This window comes from Lepidochelys kempii, chromosome 7 (assembly GCF_965140285.1).
Source record: "Lepidochelys kempii isolate rLepKem1 chromosome 7, rLepKem1.hap1, whole genome shotgun sequence".
Taxonomy (NCBI): Eukaryota; Metazoa; Chordata; order Testudines; family Cheloniidae; genus Lepidochelys; species Lepidochelys kempii.
Window position 1 is genome coordinate 119,280,908 of NC_136386.1, and position 13,452 is coordinate 119,294,359.

At 47.5% G+C, this 13,452-nt stretch overlaps 1 protein-coding gene across 1 annotated transcript in view; it reads right to left on the reverse strand.

Annotated features, from left to right (window-relative positions):
• SORCS3 (sortilin related VPS10 domain containing receptor 3) overlaps window positions 1-13,452 on the reverse strand; it is a 481,074-nt gene that overhangs the window by 130,868 nt on the left and 336,754 nt on the right. Inside the window, exon 6 of the mRNA XM_073354429.2 lies at window positions 518-582. Coding sequence (XP_073210530.2) covers window positions 518-582 — 65 coding nt within the window. The remainder of the gene's footprint in view (window positions 1-517; window positions 583-13,452) is intronic.

Genomic DNA, 13,452 nt, shown 5'->3' on the forward strand with positions numbered 1-13,452 from the left:
CTGGGAGATCCTTACGAAAGAAAAATGCTATGGAAATGTAACTTTACTTGTTTGCAATACAGCCTCTCCAGCTGGTTAGCAACTAATTATGCACGAATCCAGTCCACTCCAGAAGCGGCTGGATGCATTTCAGCGACGGAGGTAAGTGATTATTGTTTTCCTCTTTAAGTCAGAGTGCCAGGACTGCAGCTGCTGAGGCTTGCAAGGAAGTGCCCGTCACCATGTGCTGCACAAACAGAAAAGAGCCACTGAGTGAGAGTGTGTTTTGGTGGGGGGAAGGGTTCCTTTGTGAATGTATATGGGGATCCAGTTCTCAGAGACAAGTAGGATTATAAGCAATTTGTAACATGTTGTTATCCATTATGAGCCAGATTTACCGACACAGTCCAGCTGCTTTGTGCCACTCTGCAGATGCAAAGAAGCCATCCAGCATGATGCTGGTGAATTTTCCCCTATGTTATTCATGGAACGTAATTGATAATGACACTTATTATCAGCAGTGGGCTCAAGCACTCACGTCCATCAGCTGTCCGGGCTTCCATGTGCACAAGGTCAGGCTCCTTATCCAAACCCATTACGGACCTGGGGAAGAGAAGGAAAGAGAAGGCGACCAGTGAGATTAAAAGCTGTGACTGCATGTGAAGAGGGCCGGTAATGCCAAAGCAGCTGCCATTGCCCCCATTATAACAGGCCGCCTTGGAGCACAAGTAGATTGAACACATGAAGACTCCGCATAAGCAGCAAGCTGCAGGAACCATGTCGAGTCTGTCTGCATAGGAGCTGGAAGGCACAGTTCCCAGCTCACTGAGACTCACATGAGCGAACCCGCAAAAAACAGAAGTGTAGCAGAGATGGCACAAGTGTTGGGAGGAGCTAGCTGTCCCAAGGATGATCCCATCGAGACTCTGGGTACATACTCAGGTGGCGAGCCCTGCCTGCCGCTCGCACCACCATGGCTACACATCTGGTTTTAGCACACTAGCTCGATCACCCTGAGCTGGAAATTACACCAGCCAGCTCCAGTGCAGACATTCCCTTAGAGTCTAAGACAAGGGTGATCATCTCTCATCCTTTGGAGTGCGCACTGATCACCACAAAAGTCAGAGAGGACCTTCCTCTGGAGTGCAAAGCACTCACAATTGGTTACGTGCCTCAGGGTTTTCTTGCCTTCATCTGAGGCAGAAGGATGCTGGCTACTGCTGGAGGCCAGGGCACCCACCTGCATGGACCTTCATTCTGACCCATTATATCAAAGCCTACACTTCACACAGGGATGGGCCCAAGATGGCCACAGCCTCCTGCAGCTCCCATTAGCCGGGAATGGCGAACCACAGCCACTGGGACCTGCAGGCGGCCGTGTAAATGTAAAGAACTGTCTGGCGGCCCGCATGCGGCCCATGGGCAACAGGTTGCCCACCACTGCTGTAAACCCTGCATATGATGGAAACCACTTCAAGCCAGGGGTTATGGCAGCACCCCCAGTTCCAGCACCTATGAACTCACATATTCCCACAGTTGGTTAGATGCTGATCAGTGCTGGTGGTGCAGAAGCAATTATGTTATAAGACCTAATATGGAGCTGCAATAGATGAATTTGTCATTGTTTGTAAACAAAAGCAGCCATGTCAATTTCAGCTCCATTCAGAACATGTGGTCTTGAGGCAAACTATATATATATATATATATATATATATATATATATATATATATATATATATATATAAGCAGAGTCAGGATGAGCTCCACCCTGACATCTGGTGGTGAGTTGTGGCAAGTTGTGGAAAAGAACTTTAGGGGCTGATCTCATTTGCATAGGCACACCCACCCCGCCTATCATGAGCCCATAGCTGCCCAAATGGTCACTTTGGTTGTTGTGGGATCCCCAGTGTCTCTGTTATTGGGGAAGGAAGAATAAATTGTTATTACCCTGATTATGGGAATCAAGGACAGTGGAATTGTACTTGGCCTTTTGTTATGATGGAGGGACTCTCCATCAACTAAGTAGCACTCGCTAGGCAAGGGACATGGGTTCCAAAACTCACTGAATGGACAGAGAGTGGGTACAGGTATTAGTATCTGGGGGTATGGACCTCCTAGTGAGGGCCTTACATGCTAATTGCACTGTCTCCTCTCTCCACTGTGGAATATCAGAGCTAATTTTTATTCCATGGGCCAATAGTGCACCAGCACTGAGGTTCCCCTACTATAAGCTGAAATCACAAAACAGTTAAACTTACAAAGAGCTGAAATCACTGAGTGTTGTGTTAAGTAGTGGGGGGAGCCTGAAAATATATTGAGGAGCAGTTTGCGGGATGCCTGGAGCAGCTCATGGGGGCAGCTGGCAGAATGGAGTGATTCGTGGGACGGCTGGTGGAGCGGACCAGAGCCCCATGGAGAGGTGGGGCACTTGGCTTTGGACCATGTAAGGAGCCCCTTAACCCCCCCTCCCCCCGCCATCTCCACCCAGGTTGGGAGGTAAAATTCTGCAGATAAACTTTCGAACTCTGGTGCTGCACTGACCAGGGACAGAGGCTTTTGGGTTGTTGGACTTGTGGGACGTTGGGTGACTTTGGGTTGCTGGACTCAAGAACCAAAGGGAAAGGGGCATGCCCCAATTTGCTTGGGGTGGGTTTTTTGCTCATGGGTTGTGTTATGAATCCTGTTGGTGGTGTTTCCCCAACATAATGCCACATTGTTTCTCTCTGTTATTAAAAGGTTTTTGCGACACTCAGACTCCGTGCTTGCGAGAGGGGAAGTACTGCCTCTTAGAAGCGCCCATCGGGGGTGGTATATATTTGTCCCAGGTCATTGGGTGGGGGCTCGAGCCGGTTTTGCATTGTGTTATTGGAATGGAACTAGATACTGAACCTGGCCCTTGTTGCTGCCAACTCTGACGGGCAGAAGGGTTACATATATAGAGAGAGAAAAGATTTTCACCACCCTCCTCACATTAATTATTTTCTCAGGCAGCACCACTGATTTCAATAGGACTATTTGAGAAGTAAGGTACTAAGTGTACCTATCAGATTTTAGCCTTGTGTGATCATATAATTAAGCACTGTATCAAAATGCGACACACATTGGTGCAGAGTTAAGGTTACACTAGAGATGGTGGGAAAAAATTGAAATTTTAACCCCCAAAATGTGATTTTTTCTTTTTTTGCAAAAATCTGGGGTTTTTTAGACAAACTTAGAGTGGTTGAAATCTGTCAAGACATCAGCAAAAGAACTTTCAAAACTTTTCTGCACCTTTCTCTCTAGCTGGCACATGCAACCTTAGCAGTGTCATTTCCTGACCACCGATTGCTCCACTTAGCTACCTTGATGTTCTTGTATTGTAGTTTTTGATCTGGAATGTGCTTATGGTTTAGGGAACAAAGTCATGAGCAGTCAGACTTGAACGCCTTCTAGACAATGAAGGGCCAGATCCCGCAGCTGGTGTAAGGCTTGCACATCTCCATTTACTTCAGTGGCACTATGCTGACTTACAGCAGCTGAGTATCTGGCCCCAAGAGCTGACGATTGTGCTATATATCATTCAAGTGGTAATTTCACATAGGTTTGCAATAACATCTCAAATTTTATCTGCGGCATGGAGGTCAAGAGCTACTGTAGCAGGAGTCAGTGAATTCAGCCCCTGATCTCATAACAGAGGGTAGCAAGCTTCTGTAACCCTCCCCTATGGCATGTCACTATGGCCAAGAAATAAAGATAATGCTCTTCCCAATATACCTGTGCATCACACCTTTACCCAAGGTATTAGTGATTGTAGAATCACTTACCTTATCTGGCATCAGACCCTGCCTCAGTTTCCCCTTAATAATAGATCTTCCTTCAGGCTAACAATCCTTTATCAGGGCTTCTCATCCAACAGCTTCCTGCTCCCTGCAGGTCACTCTCCCTGGCCATCTGCCTGGGAGGTCTGGAGAGCTGTCAACTTCCTGCCTCCCAGCTGGCCTCCTCTCTGAACTCCAGCCTTCTTAGCTGGCTGCTGTATTCTTCAGGCCTTCCGCCTGGGAGCTAAGAATAGCGTCTCTAGTCACAGAGCCCTCCTACTCCTCTGAGACATTCCCTGAGTGAACTCAGGCTGCCATCCCTTCCTCCCAACAGGCTTGGTTCTGAGTCTCCAGCTTCTACCACATGACTCATTCCCTTCACCTGGGGAGGTGGGCTGAGCCTGACCCAGGTGCAGCCGAGCCCACCCCTTTAAAGGGCCGGCTCACCTATGACTCTGATCTCTGTACAGAAAACATAGGGCTAATTTCTGCAGGCTCACTAGAATTTTATGTATTTTAAAAGGATAAAACCTGATTTAGTAGAATCTGATCATTCCTAAAACATAACACTGATTATACCCACTGACAGCTGGGGAGTGCCCCAATTGGAGTTATAATGCACATTACACTAGGGCCGGAGAAGAACAAGTCTTCTGAAACATGCCAGTCTCTCCTGGATTTGCTATTATATGGGATCTAGTTGTTTCCTTAATTAGCTTTGACATCTCTGATGGTTCTATTCATAACAACAAAAAGGAGCGGTTGGTATAGCAGCTCCTAATTATCCATCCATTCCTTTAATGCCATGCGGCAAACTCAAACGCTCCCGAAGCGATGCCAGGCAACCCGGAAATTGTGAGACACGCCACGCCCCCCCCCCCCCCACACACACACACAGTGTCTGCGAGAGGGTAACAAAAACTGAATAGGAGAGCCGCGCTCCCTTGGGAAATCATCCCTATCCGCCCACCCCGAACCCAAGTCCTCCTCTTGCCTCAAAACCGCTGATGGCAGCAAAAGTTGACAGAGTCCATACCATTTTGCTGGTTTCCCTGAGTGTGTTCCCAATGGCAAGGCAGCTGTTACAGCTCTGCCATGGTGCCAGTTCATGAGTGCTGGTATTTCCACCAAATGGTCTCCACTCATTTTTTTGGAGAAGCTTTAAGCCAACAGTGTAGCAAATTCGTCACAAACCCATGGACTGTTGAGCTTGGCAGTTGTCACCTGTACTGCGTAGCTTGGACGCTCAGAACTCCACGGACACAGCAGGGATAGAACCCACATCCTCCGGCTCCGAAAATACTAGCTGCTGACAAGAGGGGAATCACCACTAGCTGAGAGCAACGTAGGACCTATGACACACCACCAAGCAGTTCTAATTCCACCCAGTAGGGAGCAGTAGATACTCTCTCTCTCTCTCTCACCCACCCCCACCCACCCCGAGCCGTTCATCACAACATTTTCCTTTTTCGGCATGTATAAAATGGCTCCCCCGCTCCCCTCCCATGCCCTGGTCTGTCTGAAGGAGAGGCTCGGGTCTGGCAATGAAAGAAATGCCACATCAACAGCATCTGCAGGCACCTGTTCGTTTCCCTTATCGTCCATTTCTTTTCTCTCTACCTGTCATACCTGGGCTGGGGAACTAGAGCCGAGACAGGTTTCCGTATCCCGTGACCTACCTTCTACCAGTGTAGTTCTGTGGAACCTGGTGTGACCCACAATGCAGGGTTTCCAATGCTCTTGAGCCAATGGCCTTCTGCCTTTCAGATGCATACAGAGAGGAGGAGGATTTAATTAAACTCAAAAGCAAGAGCCTGGCTTGGAAGAATGATTGCGTACCCCACCTTTGTATTCCTGGCAAGCGTTTCCACATCCTGCTCTAGGCGTAGCTCCGGTCCATGCCTTGTGCACAAAGAGAATTGGTGCTACAGGTTAAGAACCAGCAATGCCCTATAACCCCAGAGGGGCACTTCCACCAGGGCTAGTCGCCCTACCCTGCTTTGCTCATTTATCGCAACCCATCTGAAAAAGAGCTGGGGAAAGAGGCTGTAGCCAGAAATGATGGTAAAGTCACATTCCTGACTGCCGCTGACGCAGGCTTCAGAACTGGGAGCCCGCAGCTAGTATTGCAGATGGATCAGGATGATTAGCCAATTAATAACTCAAACTGACTTAAAATCCCATTAGAAGGGACATGGTGGTTGCTTTTTTTCTTTTCAGCCCTGACAGCTCATGGCTTTCCAGAGTCTTCACTCCCCTGTAGTTTCCTTTGGGTATTGAATTAAGTGTTCTTGACGGCTGAAGGACTGATAGTACCCAAAGCCATCTCCCTATCAGTATCTAGAGGGCAGAGCACTGTGCTTGGATGCACATTTACTAGGTTATTTGCTAACATTTCAACCCTGACCGGAAGGGACAGGGAGTGAGGGTGGGCCACAGCTGTTAAACCTCTTAGTTTCACACTTTTCTCTAAACTTCTGCTCCCAAGAAGCTTCCAAATGAACCGTGCTCAGAGCACGTACAACATGGTTCAGACCAGAATGTGAAACAAGTCATATATATGACACACGGAATGAAGAAACAGAGGACCAAATCCTCAAATGTGCCTGAGGAGAACTTGCCTTCTTGGCCTATATCTATTTAAAAGGCCACATGTCCGTCAGGCGAAATGCCATGGAAGTTATCAGTGTGGTATGTATCATTATACCCATTTTACAGACATGAGGCACATGAGGGTTAAGAGACCTATCTACAGTGACACAAGGAGTCAGAATCAAGAACAGAACTCAAGACTTCTCAATGTCCAGTGCTACCGTGCAGCTACTATATCATTGGCCATACTAATAAGATTTGGAGACATTTGGCTGAGGAACCACGCTCATAGCTAATACCTTCTGGACTCCAGAAAAGGACAGCACCTGCTAATAGCGGAGAATGAAGCAGGTGGGAAATCCAGTTCCTCATTGGCCTCCTACAGTTACAGTACACAGAACACTTTTAGGTAGTTGGTGGGGTTGGGCAAGCAGCTCAGGTGAGTACACAATCACATTCTGAACCCAAACTTTTCAAAGTTATTATTCTGCAGACATGTCATGTCACAAAATGCCATGAGAGGGCCTTGTACCCAGGTGATCCACTGCACTCAGAGATGCTAGAGGATTTGTCACTGGCTGGACAAACTTTGGGTTTAGAAGCTCAAGGTGGACTTCTTTAAGGTCAACCTCCCATCGTCTTTATTTTGCCTGCTAGCTAACTAAAAAGGGTCACATCAGAAAATGATTTCTCAGGTAGGAAGGCACAGAGGCAGCTAAAAGGTAGGTCAAGCACACAAATCGAAGAAGCAGGAAGAGAGATTGGAACGATGCCCTTTCCACTTTTGAATCCACAAGGAAAAATCTAACACAGACCAGCACAAATCTCTCCACTGTCACTGGGCAGGGGTTTGCATGAATATTTCCTCCGGCTGCAGTCTCTGGGAGTCTGCTCTCCCCTTAAGTTTCATGGGTATCTCAGGGTCAACAGAAACTCATCAAGAGTCAAAAACAAATTTCACCTCAGTTTGCATCAGTTCCATAAATCAGGCCGTGAGCGCTTGGAATGGTGGCCCAGGCCAGCAAACCTCAGAGACCCACCTGGTTAGGAGTCAGGTGCCAGGTGAGAGTTTTACCAGTTATCTGCCTGGTATCTGAACCATTGAGGTTCCTTGGCACAGCACTAGTCTAAAAAGAAATAGATTGTGAAAATGGTAATGAGCCTTCGACAAGATGCAGCCTTAGAAACTCAGCCAGCGTAGGCTGTGATGTCAGAGTGGAGGAACTAATCACCGATAATGGAAAGGGACACGAGGAGTGGATGTGGACTACTCAGATGGATGTTTTGCAGTAGATTAGGACTACAAAGGAAAAGGAAAAATGTACATGTATAGTGCAACCATCTGTGGGGTGGAGGGGAGAAACATATCCCATTTTTTAGGCAATCCCAATCAAATTAATGGCTGTTGGCAATTGGTCTGCTGATATTGGAACAATACGCTGCCACAGAAGCGAGTAAACACTCAGACATTTGCAGGTGGTACAAGGCAGACAGCATGTGTGTCTAATCCAACCAAGATACGGACCAGACACACGGACACAGCCAGGCATGGGTGAAGCTGCATGCTAGAAACTGAGGATTTTCTGGACAAAAGTCAGGATATGCTTCTATGGGCACAAAGCTCTAAAGATTTAGAGCAGGTTGCACAGTGGAGCCAAGAGGCCAGTGAAGAAGCTTGGCAACATGTGACCTCCAGAAGAAGAAGGGGGAATGTCCGGGTTCCAGCAACACGGACACAGGTAACTAACCGCTTTCATGTTCTCTCCACAGGTACCTTTGCAGAGAGTGGACCAGATGATATGTCTGGGGGGAGAAAGCAGAAGGAGACTCCGCTGGTTGGAAGGCATGAGATGCACTGTCCTGAGATGGGGGGTTCCACGACCACCACTCCCAAGAAAAGGAGGTGGGTGGTGGTGGTCGGGGACTCTCTCCTCCAGGGGACTGAGTCATCTATCTGCCACCCTGACCGGGAAAACCGAGAAGTCTGCTGCTTGCCAGGGGCTAAGATTCGCGATGTGACGGAGAGACTGCCGAGACTCATCAAGCCCTCAAATCGCTACCCCTTCCTGCTTCTCCACGTGGGCACCAATGATACTGCCAAGAATGACCTTGAGCGGATCACTGCGGACTACGTGGCTCTGGGAAGAAGGATAAAGGAGTTTGAGGCGCAAGGGGTGTTCTCGTCCATCCTCCCCGTGGAAGGAAAAGGCCGGGGCAGGGACCGTCGAATCGTGGAAGTCAACGAATGGCTACGCAGGTGGTGTTGGAGAGAAGGCTTTGGATTCTTTGACCATGGGATGGTGTTCCATGAAGGAGGAGTGCTGGGCAGAGACGGGCTCCATCTTACGAAGAGAGAGAAGAGCATCTTTGCGAGCAGGCTGGCTAACCTAGTGAGGACGGCTTTAAACTAGGTTCACCGGGGGAAGGAGACCAAAGCCCTGAGGTAAGTGGGAAAGCGGGATACCGGGTGGAAGCACAGGCAGGAATGTGTGGGAGGGGAGGGCTCCTGCCTCATACTGAGAATGAGGGGCGATCAGCGGGTTATCTCAAGTGCTTATATACGAATGCACAAAGCCTTGGAAACAAGCAGGGAGAACTGGAGGTCCTAGTGATGTCAAAGAATTATGACGTGATTGGAATAACAGAGACTTGGTGGGATAACTCACATGACTGGAGTACTGTCATGGATGGTTATAAACTGTTCAGGAAGGACAGACAGGGCAGAAAAGGTGGGGGAGTAGCACTGTATGTAAGGGAGCAGTATGACTGCTCAGAGCTCCGGTACGAAACTGCAGAAAAACCTGAGTGTCTCTGGATTAAGTTTAGAAGTATGAGCAACAAGAGTGATGTAGTGGTGGGAGTCTGCTATAGACCACCGGACCAGGGGGATGAGGTGGATGAGGCTTTCTTCCGGCAACTCGCAGAAGCTACTAGATCGCACGCCCTGGTTCTCATGGGTGACTTTAATCTTCCTGATATCTGCTGGGAGAGCAATACAGCGGTGCATAGACAATCCAGGAAGTTTTTGGAAAGCATAGGGGACAATTTCCTGGTGTAAGTGCTAGAGGAGCCAACTGGGGGGGGGGAGCTCTTCTTGACCTGCTGCTCACAAACCAGGAAGAATTAGTGGGGGAAGCAAAAGTGGACAGGAATCTGGGAGGCAGTGACCATGAGTTGGTTGAGTTCAGGATCCTGACACAGGGAAGAAAGGTAAGCAGCAGGATACGGACCCTGGACTTCAGAAAAGCAGACTTTGACTCCATCAGGGAACGGATGGGTAGGATCCCCTGGGGGACTAACATGAAGGGGAAAGGAGTCCAGGAGAGCTGGCTGTATTTCAAGGAATCTCTGTTGAGGTTACAGGGACAAACCATCCCTGTGAGTCGAAAGAATAGTAAATATGGCAGGCGACCAGCTTGGCTTAACGGTGAAATCCTAGCGGATCTTAAACATAAAAAAGAAGCTTACAAGAAGTGGAAGGTTGGACATATGACCAGGGAAGAGTATAAAAATATTGCTCGGGCATGTAGGAATGAAATCAGGAGGGCCAAATCGCACCTGGAGCTACAGCTAGCGAGAGATGTCAAGAGTAACAAGAAGGGTTTCTTCAGGTATGTTGGCAACAAGAAGAAAGCCAAGGAAAGTGTGGGCCCCTTACTGAATGAGGGAGGCAACCTAGTGACAGAGGATGTGGAAAAAGCTAATGTGCTCAATGCTTTTTTTGCCTCTGTCTTCACTAACAAGGACAGCTCCCAGACTGCTGCGCTGGGCATCACAACATGGGGAGTAGCATGGCCAGCCCTCTGTGGAGAAAGAGGTGGTTAGGGACTATTTAGAAAAGCTGGACGTGCACAAATCCATGGGGCCGGACGAGTTGCATCCGAGAGTGCTAAAGGAATTGGCGGCTGTGATTGCAGAGCCATTGGCCATTATCTTTGAAAACTCGTGGCGAACGGGGGAAGTCCCGGATGACTGGAAAAAGGCTAATGTAGTGCCAATCTTTAAAAAAGGGAATAAGGAGGATCCTGGGAACTACAGGCCAGTCAGCCTCACCTCAGTCCCCGGAAAAATCATGGAGCAGGTCCTCAAGGAATCAATCCTGAAGCACTTACATTAGAGGAAAGTGATCAGGAACAGTCAGCATGGATTCACCAAGGGAAGGTCATGCCTGACTAATCTAATCTCCTTCTATGATGAGATTACTGGTTCTGTGGATGACGGGAAAGCAGTGGATGTATTGTTTCTTGACTTTAGCAAAGCTTTTGACACGGTCTCCCACAGTATACTTGTCAACAAGTTAAAGAAGTGTGGGCTGGATGAATGCACTATAAGGTGGGTAGAAAGTTGTCTAGATTGTCGGGCTCAACGGGTAGTGATCAATGGCTCCATGTCTAGTTGGCAGCCGCTGTCAAGTGGAGTGCCCCAGGGGTCGGTCCTGGGGCCGGTTGTGTTCAATATCTTCATAAATGATCTGGAGGATGGTGTGGATTGCACTCTCAGCAAATTTGCGGATGATACTAAACTAGGAGGAGTGGTAGATATGCTGGAGGGGAGGGATAGGATACAGAGGGCCCTAGACAAACTGGAGGATTGGGCCAAAAGAAATCTGATGAGGTTCAATAAGGATAAGTGCAGGGTCCTGCACTTAGGACGGAAGAACCCAATGCACAGCTACAGACTAGGGACCGAATGGCTAGGCAGCAGTTCTGCGGAAAAGGACCTAGGGGTGACAGTGGACGAGAAGCTGGATATGAGTCAGCAGTGTGCCCTTGTTGCCAAGAAGGCCAATGGCATTTTGGGATGTATAAGTAGGGGCATAGCGAGCAGATCAAGGGATGTGATCGTTCCCCTCTATTCGACATTGGTGAGGCCTCATCTGGAGTACTGTGTCCAGTTTTGGGCCCCGCACTTCAAGAAGGATGTGGATAAATTGGAGAGAGTCCCGCGAAGGGCAACAAAAATGATTAGGGGTCTGGAACACATGACTTATGAGGAGAGGCTGAGGGAGCTGGGATTGTTTAGCATGCAGAAGAGAAGAATGAGGGGGGATTTGATAGCTGCTTTCAACTACCTGAGAGGTGGTTCCAGAGAGGATGGTTCTAGACTATTCTCAGTGGTGGAAGAGGACAGGACAAGGAGCAATGGTCTCAAGTTGCAGTGGGAGAGGTTTAGATTGGATATTAGGAAAAACTTCTTCACTAGGAGGGTGGTGAAGCACTGGAACGGGTTACCTAGGGAGGTGGTAGAATCTCTTTCCTTAGAAGTTTTTAAGGTCAGGCTTGACAAAGCCCTGGCTGGGATGATTTAACTGGGAATTGGTCCTGCTTCGAGCAGGGGGTGGGACTAGATGACCTTCAGGGGTCCCTTCCAACCCGGATAGTCTGTGATTCTATGATTCTAAGCTGCTGCACATGCTAATCCAAACACTTCCTGCTATGTTAGACGACACAGATCGTATGGCAGGCCAGCTGGTGAACTGTACCTCCAACCCCAGCACAGACTGGGCCACTTCCTCCACACCACCTTGTGTCGCCACCTACGCATCTGCACAGTGGCTGCACGGTGCCACCATTTTGATTTAGCAGCATGTTTTGCATAAGGGCAAATAACTTCATCCGTGGCAAGGCCATGTCAAATCGGACCTTCGGTATGTTTTACTAGTATTAACTTCAGTCAGATCCATAACAGGCTCTAGCCTACAGAAAACAGGACATTACCCTCTGCGGCTGAATAACAGGAGACATTCTCGTAACAGTGTGAGACTGTGGTATGGTCTCCCAAAGGATAAGGCAGAAGCCCCATTACTTGGTGCATTTCAAATCAAGCTTGAAAAAAGCACATGGGAACGTGCTGGAAGGAGCTATCTTGCATTCGTCTCCAGGGAATGGGTTTATAGTTTTCTTCAAGCTCTAATTTCTAAGATTCTACAATTCTGGACGTCTGCAGGAATAATCACTAGGACGGTGAATCTGCAAGATAAGGCAGGGAGTTGTCAGGTGTCTACACTCAGCTAATTTTTTCTCATCTGAACAGAGCCAACACGAGCTTGCTTGTTCAAAGCTTCCAAGGAATCTGGGTTTTTCTCTCCCCATAGTATTAATGAAAAAGGCACTGTACTTCGCAGAAACTAAACAGCAATTTAAAGGACTGTAGACGATTCGAAGAAATCTCTGAGAAGTGTTCTCTTACCAAACAAATCTGCTGATGTGTTTTTCCTCAGTTTCCTAATTCTTTATTACCAGGGAACTAAGAAACTGCATGAAAATATTCATAATGATTTATCTGCTTATTTCCCATCTGCAGTCACCAGGATAGATTACAGTCTTCACCCTTTCAAATTCCTCCTGCCTACATTGCATTTATATTTCTTAACCTGCAGGGTGAATTCTGACGAATATCACCGAGTTCTTGTAAAAAAAGGAAGGGGAAAAATCCCTTCTTCCAACACAGGAGGTATTTTAAAGGACCAGGTTTGTAGATGTAGCCTCATAATTTCCCAGCTGTAGTATGGACTGAGATGATTGCAGGTGAGGAGTAAGAACTGCAAACACACAAGCATTTTAAAACTATGATGAGAGCTAATAAAAAGTTCACTAAGGACTTTGCTATTGCACTTCAATTTTGCATGGAAGCCGCAAAATCCAGATCCTCTAAGGCACCTGACACCAATTGCTTTCATAGAGAGTTAGAAGCTTAAATATGTTTGAGGGTCTGGTCCTCTGACATTACAGTGATGGATGACAGTAACAGATAGATTAGAGAGATCAAGATTTTTGTGAAAAAATTTTCACTTTTCCCTTGAAAAAATTGTAAAAGTCAAAGTTTTCTGACCAGCTCTATATTTGGCCAAAATATGGGCAATTTTTAACAAAACTTTTTGTGAAAAATGTGACCCTTTTTTGTCAAAAATGTTCATTTTTTAATGAGCTCTAGTGCTAAGGGAACATGGCAGACTCTTAAAGGACAGATCTGCTCACTGTGTGAATTCACAAAAAGAAAAGGAGTACCTGTGGCACCTTAGAGACTAACAAATTTATAAAGCTTACTTTACAGACAAGCTAATCTGTTTTTTCACTCCCATTTG